At 37.0% G+C, this 25,722-nt stretch overlaps 4 protein-coding genes across 4 annotated transcripts; 2 read left to right on the top strand and 2 right to left on the bottom strand.

Moving 5' to 3' along the window:
* Nucleotides 1-2,355: 2,355 nt before the first annotated feature.
* On the top strand, nucleotides 2,356-4,056 carry LOC111988223 (receptor-like protein 7). Its single transcript, XM_065761249.1, has one exon. It carries the CDS (start codon nucleotides 2,356-2,358, stop codon nucleotides 4,054-4,056), a length of 1,701 nt encoding a protein of 566 aa, XP_065617321.1.
* Nucleotides 4,057-4,143: 87 nt separating this feature from the next.
* Nucleotides 4,144-5,496, top strand: LOC111988224 (receptor-like protein 35). The gene has a single exon (XM_024020016.2). The coding sequence runs from the start codon at nucleotides 4,144-4,146 to the stop codon at nucleotides 5,494-5,496; it is 1,353 nt and encodes a 450-aa protein (XP_023875784.2).
* Nucleotides 5,497-7,221: 1,725 nt separating this feature from the next.
* LOC112023574 (uncharacterized) lies at nucleotides 7,222-9,814 on the bottom strand. The gene is made up of 2 exons (XM_024056188.2): nucleotides 9,161-9,814; nucleotides 7,222-7,556 (listed from the first exon to the last, which is right to left on the bottom strand). Exons 1-2 carry the CDS (start codon nucleotides 9,681-9,683, stop codon nucleotides 7,495-7,497), a joined length of 585 nt encoding a protein of 194 aa, XP_023911956.2. The 5' UTR covers nucleotides 9,684-9,814; the 3' UTR covers nucleotides 7,222-7,494.
* Nucleotides 9,815-14,100: 4,286 nt separating this feature from the next.
* On the bottom strand, nucleotides 14,101-17,991 carry LOC111988227 (protein TIC 56, chloroplastic). The gene is made up of 5 exons (XM_024020019.2): nucleotides 17,176-17,991; nucleotides 16,393-16,590; nucleotides 15,545-15,830; nucleotides 14,951-15,113; nucleotides 14,101-14,504 (listed from the first exon to the last, which is right to left on the bottom strand). The coding sequence occupies exons 1-5, from the start codon at nucleotides 17,867-17,869 to the stop codon at nucleotides 14,310-14,312; spliced, it is 1,536 nt and encodes a 511-aa protein (XP_023875787.1). The 5' UTR covers nucleotides 17,870-17,991; the 3' UTR covers nucleotides 14,101-14,309.
* Nucleotides 17,992-25,722: the final 7,731 nt, after the last annotated feature.

The raw sequence follows: 25,722 nt of genomic DNA, 5'->3' as shown, positions 1-25,722 counted from the left end.
AAAATGATGAGATTATTTTCTAACAAAGTATAGTTGATACAATATACTGAATTTTCTAAATTAAGCTATCTATATTTGTTATTTTAAAGTGTTTTAAATTTTGTAAGTTTTTTTTAAAGGAAACATAATACATTATACATTCAATTATTATATAAGGTGAATATTTTGTAAATAATATAATGTGTAACTGAAACTTGTTTCTAATGCTTCTTACAAATAGTCATCCTCTAAAACACACCGAATAGACCCAAATGGACCAAATTAGACTGAAATAAACAGAAATGCACCAAATGGACCGAAATAGACCAAAATGCTAAATTGATATGGCTATGCTAGGTTAGCCCTTTTTTTTTTATACTAAGGTAGCCCTAATTTTTTAGAGAAATACTGAGGCAAAAAACATATAAGCAAATTAAGTATGATTAAGGAGAAAAGAAAACTCTAGCTAATTGTATACACAGAGTGAGTGATTGATTAACTTAGCGGTTAGAATAACAATGGGCCAGGCCTAGCAGTTGTTAGTTTTAGAATTAAACGCGTAAATGTCCCAATTCCAAGCAAGTCCCAGCTAAGGGGCCCAATTTGAACTACGAGTTTAGTTGGGCAACTTGTAGAGGCAATGTTACTTATATAGGCCCAATTGGAAGCAAGGCCCGATTTAATAATCGCCTCAGCTATACTTTCCATAATGTCTAGATGTAGCTCAATTTATTTTATAAGCCTTGTTTAGATTAATTTAAATTTTAGTTTGTTCACTTTTCTAGGTACAGCTTATATTTGTTAAGCAAAATAAAAAAAAAAATGCTAATTCAAACACACACTATACCGCCCTCTAGTACTCCAATTTATAAGATAGCAACTCTTGCAAGTTGAATTTCAAAATATCCACATTTAAAAGGACAAGTACCAAAGCCATTGCTAAACATGATGCCTCTTTGATGATGAATATTATAGGTTCTTTTTAAGTTTGTGATTTTCATATGTCCATTATGCAAGCGAAATATGTGTGTGGATAGTATTGTAAGATTCATCACTGACTCAATTTGGACATTGATTTATTTTCAGGCATATGTTACATGTTTATTTTTGGCTAAAATGCAAAATTCATCACCCTTTAAATCCAGTTAAAATTCTCATCTCATTGAAGTTCCCTAGCTATGGGTACTAATACCTTCAAGCAGAGATGCTCAAAAGCATCATCACATAAATTTACAAGTATATGGGGTTATATGAATGTCCTAATTGAAACAAAACTTCCACTCTCTAGAACCAATCCTACTGCATTTGAATGATTGCCAACCCATCTTTGACTAGCAGAATACACATCCAAAATCTTCATCCCAAAAAAAAAATTAATTAAATAAGTAAACTTAGGTATGGACCGCCTCCTACTATGAGTGATTGTTTGAATTGTTGGTAGTTAGTTTCAAAAAAAAATTGTTGGCAGTTAATTTATCGCTATCAACACAAAAAAAAGGACTTGTCGGAAGATGGCAATTGGATGGACTTAAAAGCACAAATACTAGGTAACCTCCATATTCCCACTTTTACAAGTATATAGGGTTATATGAATGTCCTAATTGAAACAAAACTTCCACTCTCTATAACCAATCCTATTGCATCTGAATGATTACCAACCCATATTTGACTAGCAGAATATACATCCAAAATCTTCATCCCAAAAAAAATAATAATTACATAAGTAAACTCAGGTATGGACTGCCTCCTACTATGAGTGATTGTTTGAATTGTTGGTAGTTAGTTTCAAAAAAAAATTGTTGGTAGTTCATTTATCATTAACAACACAAAAAAAGGACTTGTTAGAAGATGGCAATTGGATGGACTTAAAAGCACAAATGTTGGGTAACCTCCACATTCCCACTTTTACAATTTTGTCTAAGTATAGCACTTAGCATTAGTGTGAAGCACAAATGTTGGGTTATTATGGCTTCTTGGCTAATGCATAAAATTGACAATGCAACTCGTGAAAAACAAAAGTTTTTTTCTTAAATATCAGTCCATTGGTTGAATCATATCTTCAGAAGTTTACCATTGAAGCATCTGTAAGTCTATAACTGGCTAACTGCCCTCTTCTTCTTATTCATTTAAGATAAATTATTGCTCCACTTGAAAAAAAAAAAAGTGCCACATCTTCTTACAATCTATTCTTTCCATTCAACACTTTTGGTTGACTAGTGGTAGTATTAGGTCCACTAACACTTTTAACACATCTTAAAAGGATCATGTTAATGAGTCTTTCACCATCAACCCACCACTAATTTGAGTAATTTCATTAGTTTCAAAACCCCTTAAAATTCTTTACCGTATTAGTATTATTTCTTTTTACAGCCTTCAATGAGAATTTCACTCCTTTCATGGCTTTCCTTGATACCCGTATGCTCACTTTTTCTTAGCTTCCTTGTCTTTGCAGTGTCTGGACAATGTCTAGGCAAGCAGCAATCATTGTTGCTTGATTTGAAGAGCAGTATCAAATTCAACAGTACTTTGGCCACAAAACTGGTGTATTGGAATGAAAGTACTGATTGCTGTTCATGGGAAGGTGTAACCTGCAGTGAGGGACGTATTGTTGGTCTCAACCTAGACAGTGAATCAATCTATGGTGGCCTTGACAATTCAAGTAGCCTTTTTTGTCTCCAATATCTCCAAAACCTGAGGTTGGCTTCAAATAACTTCAACCATTCACGGATTCCACCCGAATTTGGAAATCTGACGAATTTGAGTTACTTAAACCTATCAAATTCTGGCTTTTCAAGCCCAGTTCCCACTCAGATTTCACGCCTCACAAGGTTGGTTACTCTTGATTTGTCTACTCTCTTAAGCATTTCTTCGTTGTCCCTTGAGAGCCTAGATTTTGCTACTCTAGTTCAAAACCTTTCACACCTTACAAAACTTTATCTTTATGGTGTATTTATATCAGCGCCAGGGATTGAGTGGTGTAAGGCTTTATCATCTTCATTGCCAAATCTAAGAGTGTTGAGCATGTCATATTGTTTTCTTTCAAGGCCTTTTCATTCTTCCTTAAAGAAGCTTCAATCTCTCTCAGTTATTCATCTTAACAATAATCGTTTTTATGTTACGATTCCAGAATTTTTTGAAGATTTCACAAATTTGTCTTCTTTGAAACTCAATTCTTCCAGATTGATTGGAACATTACCAAGAAAGATTCTCCAAGTTCCAACACTGCAGTTGCTTGATTTATCAAAAAATGAACTTAACGGTCCTCTGCCAAAATTTCATCCAAATGGTGCTCTTCAATCATTGCTGCTTAGTAAGACAAAATTTTTAGGGACACTACCAACTTCTATTGGTAACCTTAAAAGGTTGTCAAAACTAGATCTTTCAGGTTGCAATTTTAATGGATCAATCCCAATTTCCATGGAAAATCTTACTCATTTAGTTCATTTGAACATGTCATTCAATAACTTCAGCGGACCAGTTCCATCATTCATCATGGCAAAGAATCTTACAGAGATAAACCTTTCAAATAATAATTTAACAGGTCAGATCACTTTCAATTACTGGAAAGAGCTTCAAAGTCTAGTGAATCTTGACTTGCGTTACAATTCACTTGAGGGAAGTATTCCAATGTCCCTTTTTTCCCTTCCATTATTCCAAAAATTGCAATTTTCCTACAACCCTTTTCCCGGTCAACTCCCTGAATTTTTCAATATTTCTTCTTACCAACTAGATACTCTTGATTTAATTAGCAATAACCTTGAAGGGCCAATACCAATGTCTATCTTTGAACTCCGAGGCCTCCAGAATCTCCTACTTTCTTCAAACAATTTTAGCGGTTCTTGGCAGCTTAATGCATTTCAGCAGTTCAGAAATCTTTCAAATCTTGGTCTTTCACATAATAGTTTGTTGATTGAATGTAATGGAGCCAATTCTTCGTCCTTTCCCAAAATTGAGTCATTGGGCTTGGCTTCTTCCAAGTTGAATACAGTTCCTGATTTCTTGAGAAACCAATCCAATTTAGTCATTCTAGACCCTTCAGATAACCAAATTCTTGGAGAGATACCCAACTGGGTTTAGAAATTTACTCATCTTCTTTACCTAAATCTCTCTCATAACTATCTAGAAGGACCTTTACTCAATCTAAATTCTTCTACAAAAACTACAATGATAGTCTTAGACCTTTCCTCCAACCAACTCCAGGGGCAACTATCTACTCCCTTACCATCTGTTGTGCATTTGGATTTGTCAAGGAATAATTTCAACTCTGTTATACCAGCTAGCATTGGTAGCTCCATTATTTCCGCCAGTTTCTTATCTCTTTCAAGCAATAAATTCCATGGGCATATCCCTGAATCAATATGCAATGCTAAATCTCTTCAAGTTCTAGATTTGTCTCATAATTCCTTGAGTGGCACATTTCACCAATGCTTCTCTACACTGAGTAGAACTCTAGGGGTTCTCAATCTAAGAAGAAACAATCTCATTGGCACAATATTTGATAAGTTTTCAAAGTATTGTCGCTTACAAACTCTGAATCTGAACGAAAGCCTACTAGAAGGAGTGATACCAAAGTCTCTTGCCAATTGCACAAATTTGGAGGTATTTGACATTGGGATCAACCAGATACATGATGCATTCCCATGTCACTTGAAGAAAATATCCAATTTGTACATCCTTGTCTTGAGATCTAACAAATTTTATGGATCTATTGGTTGTGAGGGACCAAATGATACTTGGCCAGTGCTTCAAATTGTAGACCTAGCTTCAAACAACTTTAGTGGTAGGCTATCAGTACAAGCCTTGGCTAACTCAAAGACAATGATGGCTGATAATAAGGCCTATTCAAAGCTCAAATACCTCCATTATAATGCTAGACTAGGTTTTCCTTCTTATTATCAAGATACAATAACTATTGTTAGCAAAGGTCTACAGATCGAGTTAGTGAAGATTCTGACTCTTTTCACTTCAATTGATCTTTCATGCAACAATCTTGATGGACCAATACCAAAAGATTTAGGTGTACTCAAAACATTGTATATTCTCAACTTATCATTCAATGCTTTCACAAACCCAATCCCACCATCTTTGGGAAAATTGAGTGAACTTGAGTCACTAGACCTATCAAGCAACAAGCTTATCAGTGAGATCCCTATGCAACTTGCAGATGGACTTACTTTCTTATCAGTGCTAAACCTATCATTTAGTCAATTGGTTGGGCCGGTTCCATTTGTCAAGCAATTTGCTACATTTTTGGAAGCTTCTTATGAAGGGAACAAAGGATTATGTCGCCCCCATTTGAAGACAAAATATGGATCTGTTGAGCCACATTCACCATTTCCAACATTTGAAGATACTCATCCGAATTCTAGGCCTTTGATTGATTGGAAATTCCTAAGTGTAGAATTGGGATTTGCTTTTGGATTTGGGATGGTGATAATGCCTCTTATGCTTTTGAAGGGGTGGAGGATATGGTATTACAAACACATTGATGACATATTTTTCAAGATCTTTCCTTAATTGTACCATGGGGGGAAAATATACCGACTAGTCCGAGCACATAAGAATCTGATGCAAAGGCACTAATGGTTGTTATGAAGAGCAACACAACAATTAGATATGAGATTTTTCAAGTAAGATATTCGTAACCATTTTACATTCTTGCTAAACATTATTGTAACTTTGTAAGATTATAAAAAATGAAGTTATTTTTGTACACAGTTAGCTTTAAATTTTATTCAACAAAAAAGAAGAAGAAGAGATAGATATATAAATATATATGTATGTATGTATATGAGTGGTGTAGTTGTTAAGTAGTGAAGTCGTCCTACATTAGATACTAATAAGAAAACTGAGTAGTTAATATAACATAGTAAGCCTCATATTCATTAAATTTATTAACTTTCTCTTGACTTGTTTTTTGATATTGATGTTTCTTTGTAAGTTCACAACTTTTATCATCTTAAAAAACTTTAATTTTTTTTTTTTTTTTTTTGTGAAGGTTTTATCAGTAATATCATATCTCAAACACATGGAGAAGATTGAACTTTTTATTTTTTTTTATAATACAATCAATATATACATAAAAGCAGAGATTTCATGGGAGGGCTACATAAAAGTAAAGACCTCATGGAAAGGCGTGAGGTTCTACTTGTGCATTCTGTGACATTCTAGGCTTCCTCCTCATTAAAGTTTAGCATTTATGTAAAAGTATTAATTAATGACAAATACATTTTATTTCAATGTATTCATAAGGTTCAAAGTATTTGTATCTCTCTATAATTGTAAGGCCTAATTGCAATCTATTACAAGACATCAGCTAATTGTTACAATAGGGGGTAGGAGGGTTTGAATTCTAGTTGTCTTTATTGTAAACACCACAATCTCTTTAAAATTTTATCCTTATTTAATCACCGTATATAATTGCCAATTATAAATTTTTTCTTGACAAACGCTAATGAAACTCTTGAATCCAACAAAACATGTACTTTGCCGAACAATTGAAAAGCAAATGGCAAATGTGATTTTTTTTTTTTTTTTTTTAATTAAGTTGTTTTGTATGTACGCAAGAGAAAATGGGCAAATACCCCTTTCAAAAAAAAAATCCATCATTTTGTCCCATTTCCCAAATTAATTAGGAAAATGCCACTCTTTTGAAACTTGATTTTCTTAAAATTGAGTTATAAAAAAAAAAATTTTGAAGCCCTATAGCGGCTTTTTTAAGGAGCCTATAGTAACGTTTTAAGGACTTATAGTGGCGTGTTGTAACTCAATTTCCATGAAGTCGAGTTAGATGCAAAATTTTTTCTTTTTTTTACTTATAACTCGACTTCATGGAAATCAAGTTACAAAATGTCACTATAGGTTCCTTAAAACACCGCTATAGGGTTTAACTCGATTTTGAGAAAATCGATTTTCAAAAGAAGGACATTTCTCTAATTAGTTTGAGAAAGATGGCAAAATTCTGGATTGTTTTTTTAGAAAGGGCAAATGCCATTTTTTTCCTACATACTTTTTTTTTTTTTGGTAAGTTAGCATTACTCTTTTATAACTTGTGGTTGGCTGGTTGTCATATGACCATTTTGTAAATGAAAGATGCGTAGATATAAGTTTTCCTAGAGAACATATCAATCACAAGTCTTCTAGCTAGAAAGTATTTTCAAATTCCACAAGTATTTGTCAAAAACATTAGATATAGATGAAATACCATAACTGTCAATAAGTATTGTCAAAATCCACAAGTACTTGTCAAAAAACATTAGATATAGATGAAGTACCATAACTGTCAATAACAGGTATCTCAAACTCTCAAGCGCCATTTACACTAACAAGTAACAACAAATAAAGGGAAAAAGATCCCTCAGAAATTCAAAATGACTTTCAAACAAGTAACATTTAAAATAAGAACTCAACAAACCAAACAATTGAAAAAGAAATCACATCGAATGGCCATACTCTAGCCTCTCTATTTTGCACTTCTTTCTTACAATCAATGACACAAAACACAATGTAATTCTCTTAGTCATGAATGATGGAGTGTATTAGCATGGAGGCCTCGTCAGCCGTGGGAGCCGCATTATCTGGTCAAGAAGAGTGATATCACAATGTCAATCTATGCCCAAAACCCATTCGATTATGCTTGATGCAAAAATAACATACACCCAAAGAAATTCCCTAATGTACTCATGATTTCTCAAGTCTCAGACAAAGATCAAAGCCATTCCCAAGTCTCAGACAAAGGCTAACTGCTATTATCTCCCTTACCAATTTTCATATTTGACAATCCCATAACAGTATTGAAATAGTAAGTCATAAATGGTTACCACTAAAAAGTTGTGGTTCCCTAATTAAACTAAATCATGTAGTTGCATGTGCCATAATTTTTTTTTTTTTTTAACTTTTTTTATGATGCAATGGTTGATACTTAATACACTCACAGTTGAATGAATTTGAGTTTAAGTTCGTCCTGAAACTGGCGTAAAACCAATGTTTTACACCAGCCAATGAAAATATGTCCCATCGATATTTGACTTATTCTTGCGTTTCATCTCTCTCCTCTCACGGACTCACTCATCTTCTTCTTCTTCTTTAGATTTTCTCTCTCTCCGTTCCCTCTGTAAACTCTTTCTTCTCGCCTTTTTTTTTTTTTTTCATTTCCATACCATCAAATCCATTGCTTTCCTTCTCTTGTGTACTCATCTTCCCTGCACTGATCCATGCATCAACACAGTGGCAGTGGGCATTAAATCTAAAAGTTTCAGACAAAAACAAGTTGAAGGAAAAGAAAAGTAACACCAAAACTTATTCAGGCCGAAGCTTGCATTTTGGTCGGTATTCACCGAAAAGCATCTAAATAGCCGAAACACACCGTATTGGGCCGTTCTGGAATTTGTTCTAATGGGTTTTGTTTGTTTATTGCTATGAATGTGTCAGAGAAGCTACTCTACATTCTAATTCTTTGCTTCTTTGTTTGTCTGGGTTCACAGTCTTAGAAATTAGAATAAAGCATGCCTATTTGGTAGTTTCAAAGTACCAATGTGAGTGAATGTGATACTCCGAACTTTTCTTTTTTTGGCTTTTATTTATTTATTAATTAATTTATAATATTACTGATTGTGTTTTGTGTTGTGACGGAGGATTTTTAGCTCTTCATGTTAAGTTTAGAACTGATCTTGAATGAATTCAAGTGGCTCTGAATTTATAAATGAGATATTTCTTGATTAATTTTTGTGGGTTTTGTTTGGCGTTGAATCTGAGTTTTTTGGGAGCTTAAAGATTAAAAGTTTTTACTTTTTGCGGTTGATATGCTTGTTTTCTGGCTCTCTTTTTTACTTTTAGATTTAATGCCCATTGCCACTGCGTTGATGCATGGATCAGTGTGGGGAAGAGCAATGGATTTGATGCTATGGAAAAGGAAAAAAAAAAGACGCGAGAAGAGAGAGTTACAGAGGGCACGGAGAGAGAGAAAAATTCAAAGAAGATAAAGAAGATAAAAATTGGAAATTAAGCCAAATAACAACGTGGCATATTTCATTGGTTAGCGTAAAAGTAGTGCTTTACGACAGCTCCTGACCGACTTTAAACTAAATGAATTTATTGGAGAAACAAATATAGTAATTAAGTTTTGTCTTTTCTCAAAATAGTAAAATTTGCCTACAATGCTTGAAGGGCTAAAGAAATTTACCTGTTAGTGATGCAGGCAAGTGGGAGACAAGGTTGTCAATGATACCTCCTCGACCACCACCACCACCACCACCATCCTCATCTTCTATCTTCCCTTGCTTAAGCTGGCCACCATTTCTGCCACCACCTACATCTTCCTCCACTTTAGAGCGCCCACCATTTTCAACTTCAAAATCCTCCGCTCTTTGTCCAGTAAATTTCCCTGCTTTTTGACTTCGGGGAGAAACCAAGTTGGATATATAACGGCTTATAAGCCCAACTCTCTTATCTTCTGATTTATCCTCACCAAAACTACCTCTCCTATCTTCATCATGCTCTTTTTCTTCCTCAGCTTCCCCTCCGGACACTAAATTAGAGAGCAGATTGATTATGAATCCAGCTTGCCTTTCTTCTCCTCCTTTAGCTTCGTGATCTTTCTTATCATCATCTTCTTCTTCATGATCTTCTCTCACTTTGGAACCTCCCTTTGGACTGAGATTCATGGGATGCACCAAGTTTTCAGTTTCTATAACACTATCTTCCATCTCTCTTTTGGATTTCTTTTCCTTTTTTATCAAGATCAGTCTCTCTCTTTTGGGTTCTAGAATTTTTCTCTCTTTGCTCCTTTGGCTTCCTAGGTATTTATCTCTTTTGTCAAAGCAAATAACACAAACGTCCTCGTCCAGAGAGATATTTCACAGGGAAGCTGTGATTGTAACACGTATTTCGTAGCTGCTGTCTCATGGCAGTCTTTTTGCCTATTAGAAGGTGACACGTGACACAAATTAAATTAAGTAAGAGTATCCTCGTTCGAGTACAAAGTCGGTGGAAATGTCAAATGTCTCCTAGGAACAGCTTTTGAGTTTCAACTTTCAGGTAACATGGGTCAAATTGGGCACATGATTAGCTAGTTGAACAAGCTGTTGGCCTTTCATTGGTTCTATAACCAAAAGCAATGACTGAAAAAAGAGAACCCAAGAGATTGGTTTAATGTTTTTCAGGGCTAATATGATTCATGAGATTTTGGATTAAGTTTTCTACCCAAAACCTAAAAATCATGGTTGTTAAAATTTCAATCTAGATTCTACTATCCTAACACAGATGGTACAGAATAGATACCGACTACAGACTCTCTGACTGAGCCACTGGCTCCCTGTCCAGGGGTGTAATATGACTATAAAGACCCCCATTTTTTGAATTTAAAAAAAAAAAAAAAGATTCTATCATCTTACAATTTTATGATCCTACAATTTTACGATTCTACCTATCCAAAATGATCCAGATCTTTTAAGGATCTTTACGATTATTCTGGATTAGTAGGATCGTACGATTCTAACAATCCCAAGCGACCTTTATTTATTGTAATCTTCTTTAGTCTGAAAGAATGCTCAGTTGAACTTAAATGAAAAATAAAATCCCAATAGACCAAGCTTTTCCACTCGAATGTAGAGAGTGTCAGTTGGACTCAAATAAAAAATATTCTAATAGAGTCACATATTGAGGTTTTTGGTCCCTTTAAATGATGTTTACAAATGGATATAATAATATATAGTAATTATATCAATGAATATATAATTTATGTGATTATTTAATATACCAATGTATATTTTTTTGTTTTTTTCTCAAATAATGTAGGATCTTACAATCCAGTATGCGATTTTACGATCCACTATTCGATCCTACGATCCACAATCCCACCTACCTCCCACGATCCTACGTGGATCTCGATTTTGACAGCCTTGCTTAAAACTACCTTCAAGGAATCCTCTTATAATTAGCCAGAAATTTATTAGATATAGAACTCATCCCTCATGTGAAATGAAAGAGTAATTAGGGGTGAGCAGAAAGTCACTGGCACCAATCCAACCGACCGCTGCCGATCATCCCGCACCGCCATTGCAACCGACCGACGAAGCTGATGCCAGCGATCGGAGTGCAAAGGGAATCCCGATGCCGGTGCGGTGCGGTCACCGGAGTTGGAAATCGATACATGTCGAACCGAACCGATACCTGTATGTATATCATTATCCACTTCTTGGCTTCTCTAGTTCTTCTAATCTGAGTTCTTTGTTCTTCTCCCAAGTTTTAGTCTGTTTAGTTTGGTTTAGATGGTAGATATAGCGTTGTTCGAACTCAGGTTCTCATTTAAATTTTTTTTTTAATAAAACGTTGTCGTATGATCTGGGCATTATTAAAAAATAAATAAAATAAAATAAAAACAAAGACAAAATGGTGCTGTTTTGGTTTAGGTTTTCAGATTTTGCCCACTATAAATTCATTCTTTTGTGACCATAACCCTTTAACTCTCTCTCTCTCTCTCTCTCTCTCTCTCTTGTTCTCACCTCTCGCCTGAGTTTGAAGATGGAACTGTTTGTATATGGCATTCTACCACTTTATAGGTACTTTTCTTTTCCAGTAAAAGTATGTCTAAAGTTTTATAGGCCTCTGAGGTTGGCTTGGCGTGAGAGCCTCTTTTGTTGACTCTTTTCCTTTAGAGACATTTTTCTTTGGTGGTAAATCTAGAGTTGATAAAGGTGTTCTTAGATAAGGTATAGGAAACAACTATTCAAGTATATTATTTTAGCATTTCATTTCTTTCGTGGCCTATATTTTCCTTACATATCCTTAGCAAATAGTATTCTGTCACAAGGAAGCCACAAGGTGCTAGGGCTTTTCAGATTGTTTATCCATTCTTGAGTTTCTTGTTTCTTATTTTAATACTCTAATATATCTTTGTGGGGTTAGGATTTGTGGCCCAAGCCCAAAACAATAAATTTGTAGAGTGTAGATGATAGAGCTAGGTTGACTGTGGAGCTCACAACGATTTATCACAACGTCCAAGTATGAACCAGCATAAAAATATATGTAAAGATCAAATAAGCTGAAGTCTGAAAAGGCTTATGATAGATTAAATACAGATTACAATTCTTAGTGCTACAGTAAAACATTTCTTTTTTCTTCTTCCTCCCTCCTTTCTCAGGAGCCCTTATTCTTTAAATAGTATCCTTCTCCCTTATCCCCATCATCCACTTGTTCTTCATCTGGGTACCTACTTAAGTGTATGTCATGTCATGTATCTTCTTTAGCTTTTTGTGAGTGGCGGTAACTGAGGTTACACTGTTCAGGGGTCTTCTCCACATAAATGCGGCCAGAAAAGTTGCTGCAGTGCATTTAATACGGTGGTAGCAGCTTTTCCTTTAGATATTTCTTCGTTCTTATCGTCTCCAGATATACTCAGAACTTATCTTGATCATTGGGGTTGCTAGGAAGACCATTCGGACGTTCCACACGTTTAATTAATCAATACTATTCGCATCCGAGGAGTAGGACCTCTTCGGACCGTTGGTGACCTCTTCGGATTGTACCCCTCCTTCGTTTCCGGGTATCTTTCTTCCAGATGGACTTTATCTCAACCGGTTCCTTCTCTTCGGACACACAGTAGTCCTCAAATAGGGCCCTAGGCCCACTATGTTAGATTGGGCTTTTCCCCCCACAATTTTCATGTGAACAGATTTTTGCATAGGTTTTGGATCATTACAGTTTGGGTGAACAGATTGTTTTTATAAAGTTTCTATTGAACAGTTTTTTTTTTTTTAATAGGTTGAACAGATTATTTTAATAAAAAAAAAAACAAAAAAAACAAAAAAAAAAACAAAAAAAAAAAAAAAAAAAAAATTATTTTAATAAAAAAAACAGAAAAAAAAAAAAAAAAAAAAACAAAAACAAAAACAAAAACAAATTGTTAATGTTTCAAACCGACCAAACCGATTAAACCGAGCCGATCAAACCGCACCACTATAGGTCAAAAAACCGACCCTAATCAGTATGCATCAGTTTTAATTATTACAAAACCAATCTTTATCGGTTCGGTAACAAATTTGAGAAAAAATCGAGCCGACCGAACCGCACACACCCCTAGGAGCAATGCTGCCAAACTACTCAATAGCTACTCTAATTAGCCAATGTGTCTCTAAAACTTTGACGTTACTATTCATATAATAGACCACCTGAATGGACCATGCTTCGAAATCTTCTGCACCACCAGTTGGCTCCTATGGAACCATAGAAACGAGACATGCTTGGGACTTCGAAGATCGAACTGTGTTCTTCCCTAGATGCTTGGCTTGAAAAGCAATCTATTTTGCAATCCAATTTTTGGAGCTTCATGATAGCAATAGGATTGAGAGGAAAAATTGTGTGAAAAGTATTTATTTTTAGGGCTTCGCATGGTTTGGGAATTGTTGCCACAAGGGTTGTAACTAGTCTATATCGATTGGAGGAAACCTCTCCATGTTTTCTTAGCATTTGCTTGCCCAAGTTATACAAACATTATAACTATCTTTCATCTATATATATATATAAAGAGAAGAAGAAGAAGAGACAACGGTCTTTGACTTCCTTACCTATAATTGATACTCTTGAAACTGGTGAAGGCCAATAATTCGGGCAAGGTATAGCAGTAGATAGCATGAAATATCTATTATTGATACTCCTGGGAGAGCTCATTTTCAGGTGATTTGGATTGTGTGTAATTTTTTAAAAAAAATTATTTTTAATAGGTGCAACTAATTTTTGTCTAGCTTATTTTTTAAGCCTAAAAAAAAAAAGAAAAAAACTAGCATGCAACATAATCAAAATCATCAAAAGATGAAAAGAAAGGGAATGCACCCACCTCTTTTTCCAAAGCAAATGAAATGAAATCTTTCTCATTAACCCTCTTACCTTCTCTTTTCAGCTTTCTTAAAAACAGACAAGAAAATGAAAATTGCGCCCTCATCAGGGTAAAAAAAGGGGGGAAAAATCATTTAGCTTTTTCCTTCTGTTTTTAGCTTTTATGTACAGCTTTTCAAAACTTCATTTTTTTCAAAGTACAAATATAATTTAGCACACTTTCAGCAAAAAGCTAAATAAACTAATACCAAACACACACACACACACACGTGTGACATAGACATTATCCCATGCAAAACAGAAGTATAACCTTGAATTAATATCATCAGCAGTCCAAGTGTCCCACATGAAGTACAGTAAACACATCTACTTTGAAGAGACAAAACTTTATTTTTACAGCAAAAAGAAGATTGGTCAGTACGTAAGTTGCCAAATGAAGGGCAGGTGGGATTGTAAGGGCATTACCATAAAATCTCCAGAATTATGAGATCATCATGATGCTATGGGATCCGACGTCGACCGTACAAGTCCATCTTCTCAGCTTTCTTCTGTGTCTCCCTCCTCTCTTTTCTTTTGGCTTGTCTTGCATCAACATCAGCCTGGACCTTCTCCATTACTTTATCGAAACCAGGAATTGTCTCCTCCAATTTGCTGTACACTTCGTTGCTAAGGTCGGAGAAAATCTTAAACAACCTCTGTAAGAAAGAAACCATAAATGAATATATAGATGATAGAGGAATATGCACTAACTAGACACATAGCTTTATATAGAGAACCTTATAGGAAAGGATTTACTTAAATTCCAAAAAGTTCAGCAACTAACATACAAATATTACATATTGGACAGGACGTTATACAAAACATGCACCCTTTTCTCTTTTCTTCTTGTTTCACCCTAAGAAAATATTTCGGTTATAACTTATAATTACTATTTACCATGATCTACATTATCATACATGAATGAAAATTTTGCAAAGGGGAGAAGCCTACAAAGATACAAATCAGGTGGTCCATTAAGCAAGCAGAAATCATCAAAGTATTGAACTAAAATTTAGTTTTGTTTCAAAAGTTGAACATAGCCATATAGCTCAAGGAAGCTAAGAAAAATAATCCAAAACCTGAAGTAGGAAGCAGTATTTACCTTGACGTCCTTATTCCAATGCCTGATGTATGGTGGACCGGTTGTGTATGAACCAAGAGGTTCACGATACCACTCCCCACCATATGTAATCTGATCCATTGCTTGTTCTATGCTTAAAACCTCCCAAGGCCTTAACCCAGGGATAATTTGTTGCAATTGTTTTCTGCTCACATACACAAACAAAATAATAGTTTGATTGCCAGTTCTTGACATGCAATGACATCCCCAATGGACACATGTGATAAAGATGAAAAGGAATTAACAAAACAGTGATCCTCAGCAATGGGAAGACATCATTATCATAATAAAAAAATTTAGTTAAAAAAAACATATTTGCAATTTTTTTCTTCTAATTTTCCTCTAACTATGACTTACTTCAATCCCTAATTAATAAAGCATTAATGCCTGTATCTCCAATCTGCCTATCTTTCCTTCTAACAGAAGATGATAGAATCCTTTTCTAGGATAGAATGTGAACCTTGACATATAACCTCCAGAAGTTGCTTCCTCTTTGCAACAATGCATACCATTAAATTTCTATCAATCAGATGTAAAAGAGACAAGAAAGGTAATATACCAGCTGCATAAACATACCTAACATCTTTTGGTATGTATTTGTTTGGCATGTGGTCGTCCTCTTCCAAAATTGTAGTCAGTTCAGAGCCACTAGCCCAAAGAAATAGGGCATGACTAGGAATTCTAACCCCTGGCCAAACACCGTCATTAGCTTCCAGTACTGCTAAATCACGTCTCTTGCTCTCTACAGCCTCTTGTTGGAGCTGCTTATAGGTTTTCTTCTCATGCCCTTTTAGTGGAACCCATGGAGGTATCCCTTTCTGTAGTTTGTGAATAAAAGCTGTTGCAGCAGAACCTAGTCTAACTGAAGATCACCAAATAGTAAACCAAGAATCAATTAAGATCAAATAAATACAACATATAATAAACGTTAACAACATCAAGGGTTGGACCATCCAAATAACTTCTAGTAGCCTAATTAGGTGGCACAACTAAAGTAGTTACACTGGTTATGATAAACTTTTTCTCTACCTCCAAAAATGTACCCATCACAGAAAAGAAGCAGGTATCTGCATTTTTCCCTTATGACTCTTAATATAATTTTAATAACATCTCCAAGGAAATCATGGAGTAACTTGATATTAATCAGGAGAGTTTAACAAAAGGTAATTGTCTGCAATAAATTGTATTTGAAAGAAATCATAACCTCTTCCTTCCATGACCATTTTCTAATTCTGGACATATAATCTAAGCATAATTTCATCCAATCAAGATCACAAGATCATTGCCAGTATCAAACCTTGCCAGCCACCTTGTCTTAACAAATTGGCAAATTATAACATCATTGCCACTGCCAAGTGATCAAGAGAGTAAGAAACTACTAAAAGATAACAGACATGGAAAAAGTTTTAAGTTCAACAACAAACCTTCCCAAGTGGCAATTGCACGTTCCAAGCCATAAACCATGTGAATTGGTGCCCACTCATCCATGTCATCACCCCAAATGAAAGTGTGCTTATCAATAATCCCACCACCCCATGCCGTTTTAAGTTGTATTAACTCGCACGGTCCCCGAGTCCGCCCCAACCGATCCTTGTACCACCAACCTCCACTCCTCATGATAACTTCATCAACCAACAACAACAACATAAATGAAAAACATATAGAACCAAAAGATCCAAAATAATTTTACCATGATCATTCCCCTCTCTCTGATACAAAGAGAGTCCAACAATTCATTTCATTATAAAGATTTCGTCTTCACATGGGGTACATAATGCCACATCATCTAAAATTCCATTCCACTAAATAAGGAACAGTAAGTCTAGTGCAACAAAAAATTTCACTAGTTATGTCTACAATAAGAATGAAGCAATGTAACTTTCACAACATATTTCACAACTTTTAAGTTGGCAAATTGTTATAGATTCTCATATGTATCCGCTGCTACAACCACTTTATTTTCTATTATTAACAATTTGCCTCCTCAGAAATTACAAAAAGACTCAATGATTAAAAATGGTGTCATTAATAGCAATGTTCCATCACAACTCGGTTGTAATTCGTGCATAATAAAAGTGATATCAATAAAGTACAGATCATGTCAACAGTTGTGACAAATGTCTTGTGTCTAACATTACTAAATAAGGAAATGATAACTGAATTCAATGTATGAACTACAATACTAAATCAAAAATTCAAATACTTACAATCATAGTAACGCTTCTCAAGCCTATTATACCCAACAGCCTGAGCAACATCAATGGGCCGACCCGGTGGGTAAGGCCTTTGTCTGAAACCCCAAAGCCCAAAAAAGAACTGTCTAGCAAAATCCCAAAACTTGTCATCTGATTCCTTCTTCGTCTTAATAGCTTTCCTCACCATAGGCCTCCCATCCAAACCTATCACGTGCGGTACCGCTTGCCAAAGCTTCTTATCCTCTTTCCTATACGGCGTGTCGTTTTCCTTCAACTCCATCTCGTTTATCTTGTCGGCTATCTCCTCGGCCCGGGCTAAGAATTGGACCACCGGGCTGGCCCGGAACCGAGCCCAGAACTCCTCGTTTTCTCGGATCTCTTCCGGGGTCGGGTTTTCTTTGTGTTCGAAAATGGGGTCGGAGTTTAGGATCTTTTCGACTTCTGGGGTGTGACGGTAATCGGGGATGTTTTCGCATTCCCAGAAGAATTGGTCCACCATTTGGCGCATTGGACCGGGTTCGTCCGGGTTTCTGGGTTGGGGTTTGGGTTTTTTGGATTTGAAGGGGTTTGAGATGGAAGCGAAGTTTGGAGGGGTTTGTTTGGGTGAGATTGATTGGGTGAGTGAAAGGAGGTTGATTGGAGAGATTGGGTTTTGGGGTTTGTTGAACCAGTTTTCGAAGGGGTTGTTGAAGTTGATCGATGCCATTTTCAGAGAGAGAGAGAGAGAGAGAGAGAGAAAGAAAGAGAGGGTTTTAGAAGAGAAATGAAAGGGTTTAGAATTGAGAGAGAGAGCAATGGAGGAGTGAACTAAAGAGGACTGAGCTGACTGAGCTGACTGAGCTGAGCTTAGTAGGGAACTCAAGTGGATAGAATCATGGAGGGTGTTGTTGGGCTGTATGATGTTTGGACCGATGGAATTCAATTATTGGCCTGTGAACCCATTGGGCTAAAATAAGAAGAGAGAGTGGTTATCGGTTCTTTCATACGACCAAACCGATAGTCGAATTACGCTGTGATAAATAATTTAAATAATAATTTTAAAATTATAATAAAGTAAAAAATTTCCTATTAATTAAGTGCATACCTTTGATAATATTAACAAGTGTTTATATATTTTTGATAATGTTAATAATTTTTGCACATAACTTATATAACAAATGGTTTTAAATATTCTTCTAAAAAAATAGTATTAAATATAAAAGGGAGTCTACACTTATATATTATCTATTTATATATTCCCAAATAGTATTGTGGGGAATCTACACGAATAGATTGTATACTTGGTCACTCGACGCTATGAAGGGTCCCACTTCAATATCTGCTATATTATTAAAAAAAATTAAAGATATAGGTTAAGTAAGTGTAAGGGTACAACTAGCACCCAATAAGGTATGCTATTACTCACGTCCACGTTTTATACCAAGCCAGCTCAAGCCAAATGCCGAAGCAGTTGACAACACAAAGTTGCAAGAGCTGAAACTCGAACCTTGAGTAAATTGGGCTTTTGAGAGTTTCTTATCGTTAAACTATACTCACTGGTGGTGGGTTGCATTATAGATTAAATTGCATAAATGTTGTGAAACCTAATATAAAATAATAAATTTCTACCACCGTGTACCTTTTCCGCGATGGTCTCTCTGTAAGTTTAAGTAAAGGGAGCAAAAGTTAGGAGTTCAAGTCTTTAAAAGGGAGTTTCATACATATATACATTTATGGTGTGTTTGTTTGAAAGTGAAATATGGTGGAGAGAAAACTTTGGAGAGAAAATAGATTTATGTGTTGTTTAGTTGGGAAGAGGGGAAAGAAAACTTTTATGTGGGGCCCAGGCATTTTCCACCCAGGCACACACAAAATTTGTCTCTCCAAAATGGGAGAAATTATAAGGTCCTCATGGTAGACAAGTGATGTGGTCCACCATTCCAGTAAAAGACTCTCACTTGTTTAAAATTGTGGAGTTTTAAATAAAAATTGAATACTAACTCAGCAATTTTAAATAGGTGAGAGTCTCTTACTAAAATGGTAGACAAATGACGTGGTCTATTATGAGGACCGTATAATTTCTCCAAAAATGGAATGAAAACTAGGTTAGAGGAGTTTGATGGTGAAATGACAAAATTGCTTATGTGCAGTGCACATGGGCAGGGGCGGAGCCAAAGGGGGGCGAGAGGGGGCAGTTGCCCCCCCTGAGCTCGCCAAAAAAATCATGTATAATATACTCTTATTATAGTTGAAAGTAGTTTGCACTATCCACTGACCGAAAGCTTCTCAAAAGCAAAAAACTAGCATTCTCCTCATGGTAAGTCATGGACTCTAGAATCAAGATTGAATAGTAGGTGCCAGACTGCCAGTCCCACAAATTTTTAAAAAATTAAAAAACTCTCACATGCCTTTATACACGTTAGTAGAATTACACTACTATGCTAATAAACAAAATGTTTTCAGTGACAAATTCCACAACTTTTGAGATGTTATTTATTTTCATTTTGGTTTATCATTGACATTATTTTATTGTCTACATTTACAAATTGTCAGCTCAATGATTGTGAAAAGAAAAAAAAAATGGTGACTCTAGACTAATTGTTAAAGGAAACCTTAGAGCATCTACTAATCTTTCTCTTCCTTCTCTTCACAATTTCAAATTTTGAATTTTTGTTATAATCCAAAATTTTAACTACTTAGAAAGACTGAGCTGACTGAGCTGAGCTTAGTAGGGAACTCAAGTGGATAGAATCATGGAGGGTGTTGTTGGGCTGTATGATGTTTGGACCGATGGAATTCAATTATTGGCCTGTGAACCCATTGGGCTAAAATAAGAAGAGAGAGTGGTTATCGGTTCTTTCATACGACCAAACCGATAGTCGAATTACGCTGTGATAAATAATTTAAATAATAATTTTAAAATTATAATAAAGTAAAAAATTTCCTATTAATTAAGTGCATACCTTTGATAATATTAACAAGTGTTTATATATTTTTGATAATGTTAATAATTTTTGCACATAACTTATGTGGGGCCTGTTAGTTAAAAATGTATAGTAATCCTCAGAAGTGGGCTCGGGGCCCAACGGCCCAATCCGAGGACACTTCGTTATCCGAGGATAGCCTAAAGAAGTTTTATTATTATTAAATGGATAATACAGGAGAAAGGAGTGGATATTATATACAGCGGCATAACGTACGTCCGAGGACACCAAAGTCCGAGGTGAATGTAACTTTCGTTTTATTGAGGAGACTCCGCAAAGTTGTATCTGAACTGAAAATTTGATATAGACCTAATGGGGAGTCGGGGAAGGTATCAAATATCTTACAAGGCCATCACCTCCACATTAAATGTTTTCCAGCTAACCCTCTGGCCGCATTAATGTGGAGGTGATACCTGAACAATGACTAAGCAGCTTTATGGCCACTGAGCAGAACGTTCCGGTAGGTGCTAGATGGGACAGAAAGGAGCTCCCACGATAAGAACTACACGTGTACGATGGAAACGGAGGGGAGAACGGAGTATATAATATAGAAACGAATGAAATTGTAGAGGGGCTTTTTGAAAAAGAAAGAAAGAAACAAGAAAAGAGAGAGGGACTGAGAGAAAGCCGAGGAGAGTTTTTCTCAAGGAATAACCTAAAGTATCCCTTGTTACCAGATGAGTATAACCTTTCTTGTCATACAACACTAGTTCTTGGACCCATGCTCTAAAAATTTATTGTTTGGGCTTGTTGGGCTGAAAACTCATTCATATTCAGGGTCAAATCCAAACTGAGTCCCTACAACTTATATAACAAATGGTTTTAAATATTCTTCTAAAAAAAATAGTATTAAATATAAAAAGGAGTCTACACTTATATATTATCTATTTATATATTCCCAAATAGTATTGTGGGGAATCTACACGAATAGATTGTATACTTGGTCACTCGACGCTATGAAGGACCCCACTTCGATATCTGCTATATTATTAAAAAATTAAAGATATAGGTTAAGTAAGTGCAAGGGTACAACTAGCACCCAATAGGATATACTATTACTCGCATCCATGTTTTATACTGAAGAGGAAAAATTATGCATGATAGAGCTATCTGGATAGAGGTGGCACGGACAGACGTGGCATGTACAGACCGAACAGCCACGTAGCATCCAGCTCATTATTATGTGGTCTCCAAGGAACCTTAAATGGAAAATACTTGCGACACACGATTTTTCCTGGTTTGTAGAGTCCCAACATGAGTAGAATTCTAGAATATACACGCATTAATGAGTATCTTCCCCATAAGGAAAAGATTTGTTCCGCAAACAAAGGAGTCTGACCCTACGCTACTATAAAAACCCAAAGACCCTCAAGAAAAAGGTACGCATAATCTACCCCTGCTCTAGCACTCTGGAGTTAAGAATAGTTCTAACTTAACCTTCGGAGGGTATTTAGCCGGCACCATACCGGTACTCTCTGTTAGGTTTCTCTCTTTGTATTGTGTAGGTTTTACATTCGAGTGCGTAGGTATCGTGTGGCTCACTGATGAATTTCTCAGCATCATCAATTGGTGTTGTCTGTGGGAAACGCAGTTGAGATTCGTAAGCCATATTATCGTTTTCCGGACAAAAGGGTTGTATGGTACTTACTCGATCTATGGCAACCACTAACAACGTTCAAGGAGAGGAACCACCCACGACGACTCTAGAGAGACAAGTCCAAACTCTTACTGCTGCTGTGGAGCGCCTAACCAAACAGAACCACGACTTGGAAGAACAGCTGCGCCAGAAGAATGCAGCGCCAAATGACTAACGAGAAGATCAAGAAGGGACCAGCGCTGAAAGGAGTAACCTAGAAAGACCTGAGGGCAGTAACGCCCCGAGCAGATCGGAGAGGCAACACATGAGCCTCCCATCCCTCACGGACGCGGCTCCACCCTCTATTGTCGTGGAGATGCGGGCGATGAAGGAACAGATGGAAGTCATGATGAACGCTCTTAAAGGACGAGTATATAGCGACCTTAACGACCTAGTCAACAGAATCGACTCACCATTCACTGCCCCCGTCAATGCCTTTCCTCTACCTCATAAATTTCGCATGCTGCACATAGACAGTTATGACGGAGTAAAGGATCCACTGGATCACCTAGAGACCTTTAAGACCCTAATGTACCTTCAAGGGGTAGCAGATGAGATCGTGTGTAGGGCCTTCCTTACAACGCTTCAGGGCCCCGCAAGGGTATGGTTCAGCCAACTGACGCCGAACTCCATCAGTACTTTCAAGGAGCTAAGCGCTCAGTTCACTACACACTTCATCGGAGGACATAGGTATAAGAAGTCCACAGCGTGCTTAATGAGCATTAGGCAACGAGAGGATAAGACGCTGAGATCCTACATAACACGCTTCAGTAAGGAAGCGCTCTCGATCGATGAAGCCGACAATAAGATATTGGTAGCAGCCTTCACAAACGGGTTGTGAAAGGGTAAGTTCCTTTTCTCTCTATACAAAAATGACCCAAAAACGATGTCGGAGGTCCTCTACAGGGCTACTAAATACATGAACGCTGAGGATGCACTTTTGGCTCGAGACGAAAAGCCAAGAAAAAAAGAGAGGCAAGAAGATGCCCGACAGGACCGAGATCGAAAGGATGACAAACGCTCTAAGCCCCCTGTAGGGAAATTCACAAATTTCACCCCATTGACTGCCCCAATAGACCAGGTACTAATGCAGATCAAGGACGAAGGATCCCTGACCTTTCTCGAAAAGTTAAAGAGAGATCCCAATAGGCGATCCAGGGACAAGTATTGATGTTTCCACCGTGATCATGGACATGATACGGCTGACTGCTACGACTTAAAACAGCAAATCGAAGCCCTTATTAAACAGGGAAAATTGCAGAAGTTCGTCAGCAAGGAAAGAACGGATCAGCAACATTAAGAGCAGCCACCTCGACAAGAAAATGAGCTCCCCAGACCACATATAGGGGATATAAGAATAATCGTAGGGGGCACAGCAAATATGGGGCCATCCAAGAAGGCTAGAAAGACATACCTCAGGAAGGTTCATAATGTCCAGCTAACGAGCTCCGTACAAAAGATAGCACGGATAGAGAGTCTGATCGTAGGATTCTCATAAAAGGATGCTCGACGTCTTCACCACCCTCATGATAACACGCTTGTCGTCACCTTACGAGTGGGGGACTTCAACATACACCGAGTGCTGATCGATAATGGTAGCTCAGCAGACATCCTATACTACCCAACATTCCAGCAGATGAGGATTAATAGAGAACGGTTAATACCGACAAATGCTCCGCTAGTTGGTTTTAGAGGTACGAAGGTATTCCTACTGGACGCGATCATGCTTTCGGTAACATTAGGTGATTATCCTTAGCAGATCACTAAGGATGTGACTTTCCTTGTGGTCAACTGCTCATCCGCTTATAATGCTATCATCGGACGACCCACCCTTAATTCATGGAAGGCGGTAACGTCAACATACTACCTAATGATCAAGTTTCCTACGGAGTACGGGGTTGGAGAGCTACAAGGAAATCAGGTGGCTGCACACGAGTGCTACATTGCCATGATGAAGATGGAAGATCATCAACAGACCATGTGCATAGAAGAGCAACGGACCATGGCAAAGGAAGGGAACCTACCACCTCGATACGCTGGACGAGCAAAAGCTATAGCACCCATAGAACACGGAGCACCTACGAAAATACTACCAGTAGAGATAATATGAAGAACAATAGCGCTCCTTAATTTCCCGGTTTATTTAGTTTTTTTACAATTACTAGTTTTACTTAGTCAATTTTCCGCTACAATATGTTTTTAAGCCCTAGGGGGCAAGTACTTTTCTACAAATGCATGATTTTTTAATTAATAAGAGGAATATTCAGACACAACTATGTTTTCCTACTTGCATTCCTACAAAGTCCACAAGATGGACGGATCATCCCAAGAGGATGTAATTATAAGTCCACAAAGTGGACGGATAATCCAAGAATGATGAAAATTACAAGTCCATAAAAGAGGACAGATATAAATTACAGTCCACAAAGTGGACAGATCATCCCAAGAGAATGAAAATTACAAGTCCGCGACCAACAAGGTGACGAGGTAACACTTAGTTACCTCAACAAGTCCACGACCCTGAGTGGACGACCAACAAGGTGACGAGGTAACACTTAGTCACCTCAACAAGTCCACGACCCTGAGTGGAAGACCAACAATGTGACGAAGTAACTCTTAGTCACCTCAACAAGTCCACGACCCCAAGTAGACGACCAACAATGTGAAGAAGTAACTCTTGGTCACCTCAACAAGTCCACAACCCCAAGTGGACGACTAACAAGATGACGAGGTAACCCAAGTGGACGACCAACAAGATGACGAGGTAACACTTAGTCACCTCAACAAGTCCACGACCCCAAGTGGACGACCAACAAGATGACGATGTAACACTTAGTCACCTCAATAAGTCCACGACCCCAAGTGGACGACCAACAAGGTGACGAGGTAACACTTATTCACCTCAACAAGTCCATGACCCCAAGTGGATGACCAACAAGGTAACGATGTAACACTTAGTCACCTCAACAAGTCCATGACTCCAAGTGGATGACCATTAAGGTGATGAGGTAATACTTAGTCACCTCAACAAGTCCACAACCCCGAGTAGATGACCAACAAGGTGACGAGGTAACACTTAATCACCTCAACAAGTCCACAACCCCAAGTGGACGACCAATCACCCCCAAGTGGATGACCAACAAGGTGACGAGATAACACTTAGTCACCTCAACAAGTCCACGACCTCAAGTGGACGACCAACGAGGTGACAAGGTAACACTTAGTTACCTCAACAAGTCCACGACCTCAAGTGGACGACCAACAAGGTGACAAGGTCACACTTGGTACCAACAACAAGTCCATGACCAAAGTGGATGGACAAAAAAATGATGAAGACCTGGACGGACAAAAAAAAAATGTCCATGACTAAAGTGAACGGACAAAAAAAAAATGAAGTCCATGACCAAAGTGGACGGACAAAGAAAATGATGAAGTCCTGGACGGATAAAAAAAAAAAAAATTCATGGTGGACAAGTGATGTGGTACACCATTCCAGTAAAAGACTCTCACTTGTTTAAAATTGTGAAGTTTTAAATAAAAACTGAATACTGGCTCAGCAATTTTAAATAGGTGGGAGTCTCTTACTGAAATGGTAGACAAATGACGTGGTCTACCATGAGGACTGTATAATTTCTCCCAAAATGGAGAGAAAACTAGGTGAGAGGAGTTTGATGGTGAAATGACAAAATTGCTTATATGCAGTGCACACGGGCAAAGTCGAGTTCCCTTCTTTTTTTTTTTTTTTTCCTAGGCAACGTTGCCTCCTTTATTTTTTATTGTTTTTTTAATATATTTTTTTCTTTTGGTTTTCTGGGCGTGGTGCTTTGTTTTTTTTTATTTTTTCTCTTTTTATGGTTTCCTGGGCAACGTTGTCTCCTCTTTTCTTTTGATTTCCTAGGCGTGGTGCTTTGTTTTTTTTTTTTTTTTTTTTTTTTTTTTTTTTTTTTTTTTTTCTGGAAA

This window comes from Quercus suber, unplaced genomic scaffold (assembly GCF_002906115.3).
Source record: "Quercus suber isolate HL8 unplaced genomic scaffold, Cork oak 2.0 scaffold_403, whole genome shotgun sequence".
Classification (NCBI taxonomy): domain Eukaryota; kingdom Viridiplantae; phylum Streptophyta; class Magnoliopsida; order Fagales; family Fagaceae; genus Quercus; species Quercus suber.
The sequence above is the reverse complement of the archived record's forward strand: the minus strand, read 5'-3'. Positions and strand labels throughout refer to the sequence as shown.